Below are 19,373 nucleotides of genomic sequence, written 5' to 3' on the forward strand. Positions count from 1 at the left end.
TGAGGAGAGGGAACTGTTGTCAGCTAACATGGAGGGTAGAAGGGAAATTGGATGGTCCACAGGTTGGTGGGGATAGGATCCAGGGAGCAGGAGGTGGGTCTCATGAACAAGATGAATTCAGAGAGAGTACAGCAGAAGATGGGATAGAATCTAGAGAAAAACATGAGTTCAAGGCAAGGGCAGTGGGGAACAATAGGGGAAGTTCGGTCCGGTGGGCTAGGGGAAAGGAGGGAAGCAGCAGGAGTTGCTAAACGGAGGTCTTGATCTTTGTGCAAAAATGTTCATGAGCTCCTCGCAATTGTTGAGGGTGGAGGCGGCGCAGCAGGGTGGTTTAAGAAGATGGCTTGTGGTGGATAAGAGAAGCCAGGATAATCTTTGAATAGTGAGCAGTTTTAGAAAAGGAGAGCAGAATCCGATAGTGCTTTTTGTGGTCCAACCAGATCTAGCAATGGATGGTTAAACAAAGGAATTGGGGGGAAGAAACAGGACTGGGAGCCAATGTAGGTCAGTGAGTACAGGGAAGATGGGTGGAAGCTCTTGGTGTGGGTTCGGACACGGGCAGCAAAGTTTTGAATCAGCTGAAGTTTATGGTCAGGAGAGCATTGGAATAATCGAATCCGGAGGTGGCAAAAGCATGGAAGAGGGTTCCGGCAGCAGATGAGCTGAGGCAGAGGCAGAGGTGAAGACGAGCAATGTAACGGAGCTGGAAGTAGGCGGTCTTCGTGATGGAGTGGAGACAGGTTTGGAAGCTCAGCTCTGGGTCAAAAAGGATGGCGGAGGATGCAAACAGTCGGGTGAACTTGAGACAGTGGCCGAGGAGACGGATGAAATTGGAGTATAGAGGTGGTTGGGAGGTGGGGTGGGGGTGTGGACGAAGATGATGACTTAAGTATAACCTGAGTCACGCGAAACAAAAATGGATAGATATCAGTAGCAAGAATTGTAGCTATGTATGTCTAAGCTGCATAATCATACTGATTTGAAATAAGTAACTTTAGTTATTTTGAGGTTTAGCATATATACCACCACAGACCAACCAGTTATTTAATTGACGTTTCCAAATATTTGGTCCTATGCAAAATAATTTGGGGCTATGCAACAAATGCTTAGTTATAAATATGCCTCTGGCTTCCATCTCCAGTTATATCCCTAAACCATATGTATAGCCTTACTTGCAGCAATTGTAGCTCCTGCACTAGTTGTTGAAGGGACCTGAGCCCAAGGGTTTGTGTCGCGCACTGGCATTACTGTGGGAGACATGGCAGGTGCTGCTGGTGCTGGAACGGGCAGTGGAAAGGCTGAAGCTGCTCCATTGACTACAACAAGAGGAAATATCAAATGGTCAAATCTGCAACACCACAACCTAAACATTCTTTGGCAAAGTTCAGTCATTTTCCAAAGAGCCGTCAAATCAGCTACACACCTTGGGAGGCAGTTACTGGAGGAACCGCACCCATAGCAGGTTTCGTCATTGGTGCAGAAGAGAATGGGTCCTCCACTTGTCCACTGAATGCATGTGTAATTTGAGAGCACAGGGAGCTTATACTGTCCACTTCAGCTGTACAATCACCTTCAATTTCAGGCACTGAATAAAGATAGACAAGAACAATCACAAGAATATTTCCATCAGATGGCGCACTTTCTCTTTTAAATATTCTCGCTGATATTTTAGTGCAGAGTCCAAAATAGCAAAGCCAGAATGTTAGCACTCAGAGCAAATATACGGTTATGACATCGGCCAAGTGCATGGCTTACACAAAATGCAACCCTTTCACCTCTGGACCTCAAGTATAAAGTCTCAGGTTAGTTAGTCTGAACACATTCAATCCAGGTGTCCGTGGAAAGGAGTCCACAGCATCAAAATTGTCTTTAAAATGGAACCAAAACTAAAATTTACAGTTTGGAAAAAAGTCAGATCATATAGAAAAAGATGCTCTTTGGTATTTGGAAGGAACTTGATTGAAGAATATTAACTGATGATGCTAACAAAATTGCTTTCTCAGTTACTGCCTAAAGTAATGGGCACAAACATAAACGCCACATTCTATTTCTACCATCATTGATCTGGTAATATACCAAGAAACAGCTCCTCCATGGCCTTGTGGGTAGAGGTGAGCTTTACAGACCTAGAGTCATCCCTGGTGTGTGCAGAGTGCACTGGTCACAGCCAGTACAGCAGCGGAGGTGCTACGAGTCTCAACACCCCTGGGCTAGGGAAGGGAACAATTACTCAGGCCTTCCATTACTGATCATCAAACAGTGACCTCTGTCAATGTAGATATCAGGTTCACATATGAACAACAACCAGTTAGGTGTGCTACTGGAAAGCTACGGGTGCCCATGGTACCATACGCCAGCAAGAGTCAGCCCCCAGGAGTCGTGGGAATTAAATATAAAAACAAAGATGAAGACCATGGAGCAACATTCCAATAAATAGTTTAACTAATCAAAAAAATACTTTTCCCTTTCCTGAACATTAACTTTTAAAAGGAAGAAAATGAGAATTTGCTATCAAATGAGATACAAAAATGACAGGAGGAACCAAGTGAATGACTGCATCTGGGGTACACGAGATTAGTTTGGGATTTCATCCCAATATCTGAAAAGGCAAACCACATATGCAATTGTCTATCCATAAATGGATTTTTAAGACAAAAGAGAAGGCATTAAAGAGACAAACTTTTCCTAGTGCCTTGCTCAGCCATTTTATTCAGATTATTCATGAAAAGCCAATTGCTACGGGACAATACAGGAGAATTATTAGCCCTCACAAGCCAACATTACAGTGGGTGGTTACAACACTCAAACCATCCACTGAGAAACCACTGCATGAATAACTGTTCTCTTCAATATCATTTAATTCTAACCCCAGGTACAAAACCTTCAGGACCCCGTACCTGTGTTTTTAATTTGAAAATCTGTCTTCCGTTGCATCGTTGAAGGCAACTCATTTATTCGAAGCGACATTTGCCTCTTGAATGGAGATGTTGTCTGGCTCAGCACTGGGAAACCTCGGAAAGATCCTTGCCTGGCAAGTTGCTCCACGGGTGCATGCCTTCTCGGTATGGCATGTATGTTGCTAGATTCCTTGCTTTCTGTAATGGTGGATGGGGCAGATGGTGAAGCTGATGGAGCTGCAGGTAACGCAGCAGGTGTGGTCACGACAACGGTTCTCTCCACTTCAGCTGTAAGTAGAACACACACTTCATGATTACAACTTTAGCAAAGTTTGGACTTAAAAACCTTACCACAATTGGACCAGTTTCCCATATCCTGACCGATTCCTTCACAAAGGTATGGCATTTTAAAGAAAACACATTTTATACGTCAATTTTTGACACCTTTTGACCAACAGTGCAAGTTGGCCAACAGAAAGAAGCACCAGCCTTTTCATCGTCATAGGCGATCCCTCGGAATCGAGGAAGACTTGCTTCCACTCCCAAAAGTGAGTTCTTTGATGGCTGAACAGTCCGATATGAGAGCTACAGACCTTGTTACAGGTGGGACAGACATTCGTCGAGGGAAGGGGTCGGTGGGGCTGGTTTGCTGTGTGCTCCTTCCGCTCCCTGCGCTTGGCCTCTTCATGCTCTTTGCGTTGGGACTCGAAGAGCTCGACACCCTCCCGGATACACTTTCTCCACCTCGGGCGGTCTGCGGCTAGGGTCTCCCAGGTGTCAGTGGTGATGTCGCATTTTACCAGGGAGGCTTGGAGGATGTCCTTATAACGTTTCCGCTGTCCTTCTTTGGCTCGTTTACCATGAAGGAGCTCCGCATAAAGCATTTGCTTAGGGAGTCTCATATCTGGCATGCGAACTATGTGGCCTGCCCACCGAAGCTGATCAAGTGTGGTCAGTGCTTCAATACTGGGGATGTTAGCTTGGTCGAGAACACTGATGTTGGTGCGCCGATCCTCCCAGGGGATTTGCAGGATCTTGCGGAGACATCGTTGGTGATATTTCTCCAGCGACTTGAGGTGCCTTCTATACATCGTCCATGCCTCAGATCCATATAGGAGGGCGGGTATTACTACAGCCCTGTAGACCATGAGCTTTGGTGGTAGATTTGAGAGCCTGGTCTTCAAATACTCTTTTCCTCAGACGGCCGAAGGCTGCACTGGCACACTAGAGGCGATGCTGAATCTCCGCATCAATGTCTGCCTTTGTTGATAAGAGGCTCCTGGGATATGGGAAATGGTCCACGTTAACCAACAGTCCACTAAACAAACATTCAAAACTTTAAAGGACAATAAGATATCTACTCCGTAAACCACAACAAGGCTTTGTGCGTCATTGTTGTTACTCCACACCTACTTGATGAACCAAAATATACAGCTCAATCAATTGCAAAATTAAAATTCACAAGTCTACCTATGCCAAAATAGAGCTTATTATACTACTGGTCCATGGAGTTGGGATGAGGCTTTAGCCTTAATTTAATACAAAGCCTAAAAGTTTTGTTTTTTTGAAGTTACTATATAATTCTTGAAATATATTTTAATTCTCTACAGCAAAATGGCCAAATTCTCAGTTTAATTTAAAAAAAATACAATTTGTCAGTACGCTGAATCAAAAACTTTATCCTAGATCTGTGACTTGATCATCCAACACATTCTGTCCTGGTCTATGACCATGTGAATTTAATACTACTTCCTCACGATAGATGGTTTCAAGATGACAGACACACAGGCGCTACACATTACCAGGGGAGTATTAGAATGTCATACACACTTCTAGTCCTCATTATTATTGCACCATATTATGAATTATAGACAACACAAAAATAGGAAGTGTAGTTAACTATGAAGTGGACTGTATTTGATTTGCTCGTTGACCTGCATTGACACCCGGTCTGGCAACACCTCGATTTTAAAATTCTCATTCAAGTTGCTCCATGGCCTCGCCTTTCCCTACCTCTGCAACTTCCCCCAGCCCTACAACCCTCCAGAGGTTTTGGTGTTCCTCCAACTCTGGCCGCTTACACTTGCCTGCACTCCCTTTGTCCATTGGCGGCTGTGCCTTCAACTGTCTTAAGCCCGAAGCTCTTGAATTCCCTCCAAAAACCTTGCCGCCACTCCAAACTCTCTTTACCTCCTCTTTGACTCTCCTTGAAACCTAACTCTTTGAACAAGCCTCATGTCACCTCTCCTAATATTTCCTTTGATTCGGTGCCAATTTTTATCTGCTTACGCTCCTGTGAAGCGCTTTGGAATGTTTTCCCATGTTAAGGGTGCTACATAAATGTAAGTTGTTGTTGATACCTTTTGCAAGGAAGAATAAAAAGAGAGGAAATATAAACAAAATGGTAAAACTTTAAAAAGAATAGAGGAACAGAGAGACTTAGGGGTTTAGATACCCAAATCTTGTGGGGAGACAACTTAATAGCAGCATGAGATTCTAGGTTTTATAAATAGGGATATAGAATGCAAAAGCAAAGAGGTAATGTTAAGCCTGACGAAGCTGCAGTTAGAATATAGAGTTCAGTTGAGTGTTTCATTTGAGGCAGAACGGTAAGGCCACGGAGAGGATGCGGAAGAGAATCGCTACGAGATCAGAGATGAGGCGTTGGCTATTGGGATTCTTTTCATTTAAAAAAAAAGTTAAGACGACATCTGGTAGGTGTTGAAAATCATGAAGGATGCAGATTCGGAAAAAACTATTTGGATTGGATGCTGAGTTAGTATCTTAAATTTCCAACCACTGAAGAATTAAGGGACTGGTTAGGATTTTAAAAAAATACAGAGATGGATGGTTGAGGGGACACTGAATGCCCCATCAGAAACAATAGTCGAAGCAGAATTCTTAAGTTTCTAAAAGGGAACTAGATAAATATTTGAAAAAGAAAAAAAATAAAGTAAGGTGGGATGAAGTGGGTAGCTCAAAGCAGCACAGACATGCTGGGCTGAATGACCACCTCCTGTGCTGCAAAGTTCTATAGATGTGATATTTAAGTGATGAACTGTGAAGTGTTAAATCATTTATTTTATGTATTGTCATCCTCATTCTTTGAACACAACTACCATGTAGGAATGAATTGCACTTATAAGAGTCCCTTTAAGAGTTTGGTCACATGGTTTTCCTCACTGCCACCATATATAGAACCTCACACTGGAGCCATGCTTCAAACTCATTCAACAGGAGGCAGCATCAGAAAGACCGAGTTACTGTAAGGAATTAGACACATGACATATAAAAGAGAACCAAGTGATAGAGAAGATGCTTCATAAGTGCAGTTTGAACGATATTCAAGCAATGAGAAGATAATATCTGCAGGAGGTAATTTAATATTCTTCCTCACTCCACTGGCAAATTGTGTGTGCCAAAAGGTTTGTGCCAAAAATAGAACTCGAAGCTGTAAGATTGAATAAGGTATTTTGCTTTTACATTAAACAGGTTGCATAAAGTTGCCATCTTACAGTAATAATTTTGAAATGATATCCTTCAGTTTACTACAGTATACTGGGCTATATTTTAATTTTTGAACTTAAAAAATGGACTCATTTTAATATTGTAGAAATTATTCACATAGGAAAAAACTATTGCAAAATATGAGTTTGCGATAAATAGTAGACAGAATCTTGTTATTTTCAGGTTTCATTGACAATGGTATTTAATAATCCAATTAAATGTCACATTTAGTTACTTCAGAAAGTATATCTTATCCATTACTTCCAAGCTATTTGAGTGCAGACATTATTTAAGGCACCCTGCTCTTTTTGAGACTATATATAACACAATTTGATTCCAGTAATTAGAGTTGGTAGGCTAATCTTTGAACATGGCAGGACGAGTTGAGAAGGCTGTTAAAAAGGCATACCAGATCCTTGGCTTTATAAACAGAAGCGTGGAGTACAAAAGCAGAAAGTTACGCTTGCTAAACCTTTATAAAATACTGGTTAGGTCCAAACTGGAGTATTGTGTCCAATTCTGGACACCTTTAGGAAGGGCGTCAAGACCTGAGAGAATGTAGAGGAGATTTACTAAACTGGTACCAGGGATGCAAGACTTCAGCTACATGGAGAGACTAAAGAAGCTGGGGTTGTTCCCAAAGTTCCCTGTAATTTATTTTTGGATGCAAGGCCCCTTTAAAGTAGTTGCACGGCCCATTCAAATTTTCGCACATGCACAATTGAAAAACCAGCGAGTGGCCTGCATGGGAGCTCCAGACCACTGCACGGCCACGCAGCTTAAAGGGAACATTGTTGTCCCCCCTGGAGCAGAGCATTTTAAGGAGAGATTGAATAGGTTTTCAAAATCATGAATGGTTTTGCTAGAGTAAATAAGGAGAAGGGTTGATAACCAAAGGACAAATTTAAGGTAATTGTGCTCTGGGGAAGGCTTTAAACTAATTTGGCAGGTGAAGCATTCGAGAAGGGATTTAAGGTACACAGAGGACTGGAAGACACAAACAACATTAGAATAAAGAGTAGTTCCAAAATCGGAGGGATCAGACAATAGGGAAATGTGAGGCAGATTAATATAGGTTTGGAGTGCATGTGCATAAATGCACAGAGAGTGGTAAATAAGGTTGGTGAGCTGCAGGCACAAGTAGCCACATGGGATTATGATATAGTGGCAATAACAGAGAGCTGGCTCAAACAAGGGGAGGAATGGGCACCTAATATTCTTGGTTGTAATGTAGTCGGAACAATAAGGAAGGGGAAAAAAACAAAGGGTGGCAGTACTGATCAAAGATACTGTTACAGCACCAGAAAGGGATGATGCACATGAGGGTTCAAAGACAGAATCTATTTGGTTGTAATGAAGGCACAATAGAAGAGCTAGCGGGCTGCTGTGTGTATACTATATGCCACCAAATTGTGGGAAGGAGATAGAGGAGCAAATTTGCAGGCAAACTGTATAAAGATGCAAGAACTTTAGAGTAGTGATAATGGGGGACTTCAATTAACCCAATATAGACTGGGATAGTAACAGTGTAAAGGGCAAAGAGGGGAGAGTTTCCTGAAATGTGTACAAGAGAACTTTCTTGAGCAGTATGTTCCCAGCCCAACGAGGAAGGAAGCAGGGCTGGATCTAATTATAGGGAATGAAGTGGAGCATGTTTCAGTGGTGGAGCATTTGGAGAACAGTGATCACAATATCATTAGGTTTAGTGTAGTTATAGAAAAGGACAAGGAAAAAAATCAAATGTGAAAATACACAACTGAAGGAGAGCTAATTTCAGTGAGTTGTAAAGAGTCCAGGTGGATTGCAATCTAAAATTGATAGGTAAAACAGTACATGAGCAATGGGAGGCCTTCAAAGAAGAGATAGCTTGGGTACAGATTAGACACATTCCCATGAGGGGCAAGGAAGGGCAACCAAGGCAAGAGTTTCCCGGATGACTAAAGATTTAGAGATTAAAATGAAACTGAAAAAGGAGGCTCATGATAAATGTCCAATTCATAATTCAGTGGAAAATCAAGCTGAATACAAAAAGTACAGAGGGGAACTGAAAAAGGTAATAAGAGGGCAAAGCAAGTGTATGAGAATAGATTAGCAGGAAAAATAAAAAAGGGAACCCAAAAGTATTTTACAAACATAAATTGTAGTTAAAGGAAGGGTGGGGCCAATTAGGGAACAAAAAGATCTTGTGGAGGCAGAGGGCGTGGCTCTCTGTAGGTGCGAAATGAGTACTTTGTATCTGTCTTCATAAATGAAGAGGCTCCCAACGTCATAGTAAAGGAGGAAATAGTAGAAGAAAAATTGGTTAGGATAAAAATAAAGAGCAGGTACTTAAAAGATTGGCAGTCCTTAAAGCAGAAACGTCACCCGGACTGAATGGGATGCATCCGAGTTTTTTAAATCCACTTCTATGTTTTAGGTCATTTACATGATGGTTTGCATATTAAATCTGAAGGAAGAAAGGGTCGAAATTACCGAGGGTCTGGCCACAATCTTCCAATCTTCCTTAGATATGGGAGAGGTGCCAGAGGATTGCAAATGTTACTTCCCTGTTTTAAAAAGAGTGGGAGATAAACCCAGCAACTTCAGGCCAGTCAGCCTACCGTTTATGATGGGGAAACTTTGAGACACAATAATCTGGGACAAAAGTAATTTATACTCAGAAAAATGAGTTAATAAATGAAAGCCAGCACAGATTTGTTAAAGGCAAATTGTGTTTGACTAATCTGATTTAAGTTCTTTGATAAAGTAAGAGAGGGTTAACACAATTCAATATACCCACTTTTGTCCCATATCCCTTAATACCCTTGGTTAATAAAAATCTATCAATCTCAGATTTAAAATTAACTGACCTCACATAAACTGTCATTAGTGGAAGAGAGTTCCAAACCTCTACCGTCCTTTGCGTGTAGAAGTGTTTCCTAACTTCACTCCTGAAAGACCTGGCTCTAACTGTTAGGCTATGTCCCCCATTTCCTAGACTCCCTTATCACTTCCCCTTAATATCTTGAAAAAATTGATCAAATCAACCCTTAACCTTCTAAATTCCAGGGAATACAAACCTACTTTGTGTAATCTCTCCTTTCATTTTAACCATTGAAGTCCAGGTATCATTCTGGTAAACCTACGCTGCACTCCCTCCAAACCCAATATATCCTTCCTAAGGTGTGGTGCCCAGAACTAAATACAGTACTCTAGGGGGCCGGAATTGTCCACCGCCCAAAACGAGGCGCACCTACCGTTTGACGTGTTCTGGCCGCCTCAATGCATGGGAAGTGGCCTCATCATGGGGGCGGGGCGGAGTGGCAGTCAGTAGCAGGGCGGAAGTGGGGGGCTGGGTAGAGTAGCCGATGCTGTCTGTCATCAGCGCCGCTCTGATGATATCATTGCGCTGGCGCGTCACAACGTCCCTCCCCATCAGTTAAAGGGGAGAGCCACTGCGAATTCTGTCAGGCTGCCTGTTGGCGGTCCAGCCGAACCCGCGGCCATAACTGACGGCCTGAGCTGGTAGTCGGCCAACAAAAAAAAGTGTTGCCGGCAGCAACACCTCCCATTTAAGGGCGGCTGTGCCGCCAAGCCAGAGAGTGTACCGACAGCAAAGGTGTCGGGGGCACCAATCAGCGGCAGTGCCATTACCGCAGGGCAATTCTGAGAAAGGGGCAATTTCGTGAGGGGGCTCCCCGCCAGTCGGTAAGGGGTTGGCACGTGCACGCCACGGCAGGAAAACAGACGGCGCAGTCCCAGACACCGTTCCAAACCTGAGGAAGGGTAATTTTCAAAATGGCAGTCCCTCCGTGGAGACTTGGCGGCCATTCCGTGCCTTCCCGTGGCCGCCACTTTCAGGCGGCCAGAGACCTTATCGGAAGGGGCAATTTCAGCCTCTAGGTGTTGTCTAACTAGGGCTTTGTATAGCTGTAGCATAACTTCTACCCTCTTGTATTCTAGTCCTCTAGATATAAAGGCCAGCATGCCATTAGCCTTCTGATTATTTTCTGTACCTGTCCAAGAACATTTTAACGATTTATGTACATGGACCTCCACTGTTTCTAACGTGGTGGCAGCAGATCCAATAGTTAGTTTCAAAAGGGAAATGGATAAAAACTTGCAGGGCAATGGGAAATGAGCAGAGAATGACTAGTTGGAAAGCTCTTTCAAAGTGCTGTGTTATATGATTCTGTGATTCCAGGTTTGCTTATGCAAACTGCAATTGCAACACATTCCGATATAAATTATGATGCAGCATGTACATTGTGGAACTATGCTACAATTGCTGGAATAGCCAAAGTTCATTTTATTAAAGACACGTCGGGTTCCTCCACCACCCTTCCCCCCCAACACAGCCCAAATTTAAATTTTCGTTCTGTACCTTTCTTGGTGTCCTGCATGTGTTTCATGATTTCTTCTCGCTCTGCTTGTTCAGTTGCTGTGATTACCCGAAAGGAACCTTCCCTGGTGAATGTGGTTCGGTTGGCATCAAATGTGGCGGTAACCCCACACTCCTTTTCGCGCTTCTGCTTCCTCTCCAAGCATGCTGCAAAAGCACAGCCCACAGCATGGCTTAACCGTTCACCCTGAGGAACATTGCAATATTGTTAATGTATGCAATCATCAGGGACTTCATTTCCTATACAGTGCCACTCATCAACCATAAGCAGCGCATTCAGCATCGTCTATCATGAGCCCAACCGTATTGCTTCTACTATCACCGTGGGACAGATTACTCAGCGAGTAGCTCAGCCATAAAGACGAGGAAGATCCCATGTTCAATCCCCTGCACCTGTGGAACCATATCCTGAAGAGTCAACGCCTTCCCCCCCAGAAGGGGAGGGGGGGGGGGGGGGGGGAATTGGCAAAAAAAATGATAAGGGACGAGCCAGGGATCTTTCTGAACTGTACGTTTCGGTACTGCACCATATGGTATGGTATATTTATGCACACAGCTTTGGAAAAGCAGAGAGCAGACATTATGGCACTTACCGTCTTTATTTTAAAGCAGGGCGAGAAGAAAGTGAAAACTTCTTTGACACGTATCACCTTACTGAAATTAATTTATTGTGCTTGATAACTCTCAGTTGGAGTCTCTTCTGGAATTGCATTACTTTAGCAAGTGAAAATTTCACTACACACAACACAGTGTAATGTTATAAATCCAATTGGTAGCAGCAGCAAGTTTCAAGTCTGCTGTTGGGAGTCGAAGATAGAAAATCTAGTTGACAACCGTACACTATACCATATGCACTCTTGAAAAGAAGTTAGACTTCCATCTGCCAGTGTTTTATGTCTTTTGAGGAGCTCATGTTATGATTTTGGGAATCTCATCTCTGGCATTTTGTCCCCCTGGAATTGGAATTGCTAAGTGCTGGTGTCTGGATGAGAAATCATAATGTAATCGAAATGTGACAGCCAAATTTTGCTTCAAATCTGAATTACAAATGAAAGTAACAGGGATTTTAAATATAAATTCTATCACCTAATGTTGTGTAACAGTGCAACTTTTTGCCTTGGAGGCACAAGCAGTGACACACCACTTCTCAAACCTTGGGCAGTACAAAAGCTTTTTGAGCTACAATGTTAGTTGCATCTCAATAGATTATTGTACCACAGACTGACATGTAGCCTTGGGCTTCTTTGCTATTTAGAGAAAAAGATCAAGCAACTTGAAGCCTATACTAGTATTTCTGAACAAATACAAAACCAACTACACCGTTACACAATATTATAATGTTCCAGATATTTCACTTTCCATTTTAATGCTTAGTTTATGAAAATTGCAAAAATGAGAGTTAATGAAGAAATCCGATGAGTCAAGTAGCTCATCCAAAGCTTCGGGGAGGGGGGGAAGGGCGGAAAAGGGGTGTTATAAATCTAGATGTGCTACAATGCGAAACCATACAAGACCAGGAGACCGCAGGTTCTATTCCTGGTCAATGCTCAGTAAACTAACAATTGAGTGATCATAAGCCAAAGCTCTCGCTTCTGCCTGAAGGGAAAAATGCTACAGAGAGGCACTGAGAAGACAATTAACCTGTCACAAAGTACAGTGCAAGAATGGCCAATGGCAACTCCAAACAATTTTACCTCACTCCCTGCTGTTAAGTGCCAACCGCCCTTAAACCACCCCCCCACCCCCGCCGCATCACAACTGATGACATGAATACTGTGCGACTCCCTATCCTACCACTGTATAATGCAGTTCCAATGTCCTGAGACACTTAACTAACTCATTCTAAAAAAAATACTTGTGGGTTTCAAGCAAGCAAGAATGTCAATTTTCTAACAGGGTAGCCACCCTTCATTGTCACCTGGCAATCGAGTTGTAATGCTGCTTACATCAACCGGTAAAAGGTCCTCTCGCTCTCTACCAGTTTTAAGAGTTCTGTATGAACTGATCTCGGGCAGTCTGTGCTCAGTTTTGCACCCCCCCGCCCTTACCCCCCTCACTCCCACCGAAGTCAACATTTGCCCCCATTAATATAAAGGAAGTGAAAAGGGACCGTTACCGAATCTCTTACAGCCAAGAAGCAGTGACAGATCCAACGCCTGGTTGTACCATCTCGACAAATGTATGAGAAGGCCTTGTCAAAGTTTCGGTCAGGGGCACAGAAGGATACCTTTTCTATAGTTTGATCAACAATAAGGTCCTGTAAACGAGAGAGAAAAATACAAGAAAAATGAATAATTTAACACTTTGCCAATATGCTGTGATCTTACATACCCAATCCAGCTACATTTTATAGTCAAGATTTAACCACCCCACAGAACTATTTTAATATAAATCCAATTTTGTTTCCAGTTAGACACCAGATGGCAGTCTTGCACTATATATAATTAAATATTCTTAGCTGGCAGATTTATGAAGCATTTCTTTTCAAAAGAAAAGCTACCGTTTCCTCAGAGCTTGTTGTCATAAACCCTTCAATAAGAAGGCTTTCGGTTTTATTCATCCTGACTGGTTTAAGTAGAAAATGGAACAAATAAGTGACCGCTCGTCCCGCTGTATCGAGCATCCTGACTTGGAAGTATATCGCCGTTCATTCATCGGCATGGATCAAAATCCTGGAACTCCCTCCCCAACAGCACTGTGGGAGTACATTCACCACAAGGACTGCGGTGGTTCAAGGCGGTGGCTCACCATCACCTTCTCAAGGGCAATTAGTGATTAGTGATGGGCAATAAATGCTGGCCTTGCCAGCAATGCCCACATCCCATGAACGGAGAAAAAAGAAACACACATTTCTAAACAGTGCGAACCTAAAAGGTACATTTAGTTTGTAAATGTAATACTTCCCATCTATTGAGTGCTTTAAAAAAAAAACTGATGTAGTGGATTAAAAACGGTGCCTAGCATTATTAAGCTGGGTCGATAAGGGAATTAAAGGTTATGGGGAGCGGGTGGGTAAGTGGAGCTGAGTCCACGGCCAGATCAGCCATGATCTTGTTGAATGGCGGAGCAGGCTCGAGGGGCTAGATGGCCTACTCCTGTTCCTAATTCTTATGTTCTTATGATCCATTTTCTTTCTACAATTTCTTGTATCTGTTGTTGACATCATGATCACTGAGTCCGTCAATTCTCCTCTTCCTCACTGGTTGAGTGCCCATGTTTTTTCCCTTTTCTAATTGGTGAATACCAATTAGATTACACAAAACTTTCCTGCATCATTTTAATTTTCACAATCATGTTCCGCCAAAAAGAAATTGTACCTAATCAATTTTTTCTTTAAATATAAAAAGCTTTTACCATTGGAAAAAAAATTTCTACAAGATACAGCCTTGACGGGCCCTATACTTCCCTTTATACACATCCAAAAAATTAAGTTTGTACAGGTATTACAACACACAAACATTTCAACAACTCCAAAAAAAAAATCACAAAAATATCAAACTTACCCATCCCACCTTCCATTCCGTCCGATTCTGCTCCTGATCCCATGCATGGCCCAATACAGCCTGTTGTGCCTCATTAACATTGCAGACCTTGGGCACACCCTCCTGATGCTTCACTGTCCAGCCAAGGACAGCAATTTCAGGCTGGGCAATCACACTAAACTTCCATGAGTGCCACCTAACCTCCATCACAGTACATGCACAAAAAGCTTGGCTAAGTCACGTCAGCCTCAGTTGTGCTGCGAGACAGATGCAACATAACCAAGCAATCAGAGTACAACTCCCAGGAACCACCACATTGTCGAATACGCTGGACTCCTGGAGTCTCCCCAAAGTAATTCCAAGCCCGACACTTCACTGCTCCATCTCATCTCAAACCAACCCGACTGCTCTCCCATTTTATAGGCCATGCTAAATCCACTCTCACTCCCCACATTAACCTGCTGCTGCCACTCACCCTCCCATAGGAGCTCTCCTTTCAACAACTTCAAGTGCCCTGCTATTCCCATCTCATTCTCTCTTCCCTCCCTTCTTTTAAAGAGCACAAATCTTTCAATTTCTGTTGTTAAGGTGCAAGTATATCAATTAAGAATATACACACAGGTTGCGAGATACAAAGCTAAATGTAATTGTGCACTGTAAATATATTTTAAAGCAATGGAAGGAATCACAGAAGGTGAATTACACCAAATGAAGCTTGCAAGCTATAATTTTATAATATTTGAAAACAAAACAAAAATTAGGGGACAAGAAATGTTTTTCTATTGTTTACTATTTTTCAAATTATATTTTGTCTGTGAGCCACTGCACAGGGATTAAACTGCAAGAAACTGGTGTTTTACATATATCTCTGGCGTTTGTAAAAGGGCTGAAAGTGTACTTTTTCTTCATGGTCCACAGAAAGCAGCAAAGCAAAAAGACATTGCTTGATACAGCAGATGGTGGGGGTCATTTATTTGTTCCATTTTCGACTTAAACCAGTTGGGATGATAGGTTTCTTTATTGCTCACTCAACATAAACAACACAGTGGGGCAGAAATCCCGGCCTCCCAGGTCCATACAAAGTTGCTATGGACCCGGGAAGGCATGGGAAAAGCCGGTTTTCAGCGCACAATGCGTATGCGCTGAAAACTGGCTTTTCTGATCTGTCAAGCTGGAGCTGCAGATCGGGAGCGAGGACATTTACAAGGGCAAGATTGTGGAATTTACACATATCTTGCTCAGCAAATGTCCTCAAAACTCTTGCGCCTGATAAAAGCAGGCACACAGCCTACTTTTACAGGCGCAAGTGTTTTAAAACATAGATAAACACAATAAAATTAAATTAAATACACATTTTGTTAAAAACTCTGCCTATGGTAAGTTTATTTAGACCATAATTAAAAAAAATTTTTTTTTTTTTAAATCAGATTTTTTTATAAGACATTAATAACTAATTTGAATGAATCTTAAATATGTAGTTTATATTTTCTATTTTTTAAATTAGTGTTTTGGGTGTTTGGGGGGGTTTCTCATTCATAATAATGGGTTACGGAGTTCCCATTATGAATGAGAAAATACTGTACCTTGATTGACTGCCCAGAGCCATGTGACTCCAGCTCGAGCTTACAGACATCCCAATGTGCACGTGCTGCGACGCGCAGGGAGTGAAGGCCTCAGGACCGGGATCTCGAGCGGGTGCAGCAGGAACAGGTAAGTGCGCTTATTTTTTCCTTTTTTCAGTTGTCTGCCCGCGGGAAGACCTCGATCTGGATTTCTAGGCCAATATGACTGAAATGTGAAACACTCTGCCTCAAATAGCCGTTGAAAATTTCAAAACTGAGATTGATAGATTTTTGTTAGGCAAGGGTATTCAGGGTTATGGAACCAAGGCGGGTATATGACATTAAGATACAGATGAGCCTTGACCTAATTGAATGGTGGAACAGGCTAGAGGGGCTGAATGACCTGCTTCAGTTCCTGTGTTCTTATGCCGCTTTCAATCCTGCAAACCAGCCTCACCTCTCAACTCTAGGTCAGAAGGTCATGAATTCAAGTCCCACTGAACACATAATCCAGGCTAACACTCCCAGTGCAGTAATAAGGGAGTGCGACACTACTGGAGGTGTGGTCTTTCAGATGAGGCTCCATCTGTCCTTTCAGGTCGATGGAAAAGGTCCCATGACACTGTCCAAAGGGGAGCAACGGAGTTCTCCCCAGTGTCCTGGCCCATATTTATTCCTCAACCATCATCACAAAAAACTGATTACCTGGTCATTAAATACAAGCACAAAATAAAAATCTAGGCTGACACTCCAGTGCAGTGCTTTCGGAGGAGACGTTAAGCCGGGGCCCTGTCTGCTCTCTCAAGTGGATGCAAAAGATCCCATGGTACTATTTCGAAGAGGAGCAGGGGAGTTATCCCCGCTGTCCTGGCCAATATTTATCCCTCAATCAACATAACAAAAACAGATTATCTGGTCATTATCACATTGCTGTTTCTGGAAGCTTGCTGTGCGCAAATTGGCTGCCGCGTTTCCTACATTACAACAGTAACTACACGCCAAAAGTACTTCATTATCTGTAAAGCCCTTTGAGACATCCGGTGGTTGTGAAAGGTGCTATTTAAATCCAAGTCTTTTCTTCATTATTTCATTGCTGTTTGTGGGAGCTTGCTGTGTGTAAATTGGCTGCTACGGTTCCTACATTACAACAGTGACTACACTCCAAAAGTAGTTCATTGGCTGTAAAGTGCTTTGGGCTGTCCTGCTATTGTAAAAGTTTCTTGTTCTGCTTGTGCTTCAATCCCTGATGAAACGAGCAGTTTTCAGAGATTCTACCAGGGATGTAACTCCTTTTAGAATTAAAACACAGCACTGCAAAAAACACACACACACATCAGCGTGAAGTATGCATGCACAGCAGTTTGGGGAAACATAGAAAATAGGTGCAGGAGTAGGCCATTCGACTCTTCGAGCCTGCACCACCATTCACAATAAGATCATGGCTGATCATTCACCTCAGTACCCCTTTCCTGCTTTCTCTCCATACCCCTTGATCCCTTTAGCCGTAAGGGCCATATCCAACTCCCTCTTGAATATATCCAATGAACTGGCATCAACAACTCTCTGTAGTAGAAAATTCCACAGGTTAACAAATCTGAGTGAAGAAGTTTCTCCTCATCTCAGTTCTAAATGGCTTACCCCTTATCCTTAGACTGTGACACTTGGTTCTGGACTTCCCCAAAATCTCGAACATTCTTTCTGCATCTAACTTGTCCAGTCCCGTCAGAATTTTATATGTTTCTATGAGATCCTCTTCCATTCTTCTAAACTCCAATGAATACAGGCCCAGTCGATCCAGTCTCTCCTCATATGTCAGTCCTGCCATCCCAGGAATCAGTCTGGTGAACCTTTGCTGCACTCCCTCAATAGCAAGAACATCCTTCCTCAGATTAGGAGACCAAAACTGTACACAATATTCCAAGGTGTGGCCTCACCAAGGCCCTGTATAACTGCAGTAAGACCTTCCTGCTCCTATACTCAAATCCCCTAGCTATGAAGGCTAACATGTCATTTGCCTTCTTCACCGCCTGCTGTACCTGCATGCCAACTTTCAATGACTGATGTACCATGACACCCAGGTCTCGTTGCACCTCCCCTTTTCCTAATCTGCAACCATTCAGATAATGTTCTGCCTTCGTGTTTTTGCCACCAAAATGGATAACCTCACATTTATTCACATTATACTGCATCTGCCATGCATTTACCCACTCACCTAACCTGTCCAAGTCACCCTGCAGCCTCTTAGCATCCTCCTCGCAGCTCACACCGCCACCCAGCTTAGTGTCATCTGCAAACTTGGAGATATTACACTCAATTCCTTCATCTAAATCATTGATGTATATTGTAAATAGCTGGGGTCCCAGCATTGAGCCCTGCGGCACCCGACTAGTCACTGCCTGCCATTCTGAAAAGGACCCGTTTATCCCGACTCTCTGCTTCCTAGTTGCCAATCAGTTCTCTATCCACATCAATACATTACCCCCAATACCAAGTGCTTTAATTTTGCACACCAATCTCTTGTGTGGGACCTTGTCAAAAGCTTTTTGAAAGTCCAAATACACCACATGCACTGGTTCTCCCCTGTCCACTCTACTAGTTACATCTTCAAAAAATTCTAAATTTGTCAAGCATGATTTCCCTTTCATAAATCCATGCTGACTTGGACTGATCCTGTCACTGCTTTCCAAATGCGCTGTTATTTCATCTTTAATAATTGATTCCAACATTTTCCCCACCACTGATGTCAGGCTAACCGGTCTATAATTCCCCATTTTCTCTCTCCCATCTTTCTTAAAAAGTGGTGTTACATTAGCTACCCTCCAGTCCATAGGAACTGATCCAGAATGATAGACTGTTGGAAAATGTTCACCAATGCATCCACTATTTCTAGGGCCACTTCCTTAAGTACTCTGGGATGCAGACGATCAGGGCCCGGGGATTTATTGGCCTTCAATCCCATCAATTTCCCTAACATAATTTCCTGACTAATAAGGATATCCTTCAGTTCCTCCTTCTCCCAAGACCCTCTGTCCCCTAGTATTTCCGGAAGGTTATTTGTGTCTTCCTTCGTGAAGACAGAACAATTGGTCTGCCATTTCTTTGTTCCCCATTATAAATTCACCTGATTCTGACTGCAAGGGACTTATGTTTGTCTTCACTCATCTTTTTCTCTTCACATATCTATAGAAGCTTTTGCAGTCAGTTTTTAATGTTCCCAGCAAGTTTACTCTCGTACTCTATTTTCCCCCTCCTAATTAAACCCTTTGTCCTCCTCTGCTGAATTCTAAATTTCTCCCACTCCTCAGGTTTGCTGCTTTTTCTGGCCAATTTATATGCCTCTTCCTTGGATTTAACACCATCCTTAATTTCTTGTTAGCCACGGTTGAGCCACCTTCCCAGTTTTATTTTTATTCCAGAGCGGGATGTACAATTGTTGAAGTTCATCCATGTGATCTTTAAATGTTTGCCATTGCCTATCCACCATCAACCCTTTAAGTATCATTCGGCAATCTATTCTAGCCAATTCACGTCTCATACCATCAAA

General features: G+C 42.7%; 1 protein-coding gene across 11 annotated transcripts in view; it reads right to left on the reverse strand.

Annotated features, from left to right (window-relative positions):
- LOC139263125 (protein numb homolog) overlaps window positions 1-19,373 on the reverse strand; it is a 228,782-nt gene that overhangs the window by 6,778 nt on the left and 202,631 nt on the right. For 9 of the 11 annotated variants that reach the window (XM_070878707.1, XM_070878706.1, XM_070878705.1 and 6 more), the window contains 5 exons: window positions 12,902-13,042; window positions 10,768-10,972; window positions 2,898-3,185; window positions 1,424-1,585; window positions 1,173-1,316 (listed from right to left, as the gene is read on the reverse strand). In XM_070878707.1, the coding sequence (XP_070734808.1) occupies window positions 1,173-1,316; window positions 1,424-1,585; window positions 2,898-3,185; window positions 10,768-10,972; window positions 12,902-13,042 (940 nt within the window). The remainder of the gene's footprint in view (window positions 1-1,172; window positions 1,317-1,423; window positions 1,586-2,897; window positions 3,186-10,767; window positions 10,973-12,901; window positions 13,043-19,373) is intronic. The other 2 variants (XM_070878709.1, XM_070878711.1) reach the window with 1 other exon arrangement.

The sequence above is a fragment of the Pristiophorus japonicus genome, chromosome 4 (genome assembly GCF_044704955.1).
Source record: "Pristiophorus japonicus isolate sPriJap1 chromosome 4, sPriJap1.hap1, whole genome shotgun sequence".
Classification (NCBI taxonomy): Eukaryota; Metazoa; Chordata; class Chondrichthyes; family Pristiophoridae; genus Pristiophorus; species Pristiophorus japonicus.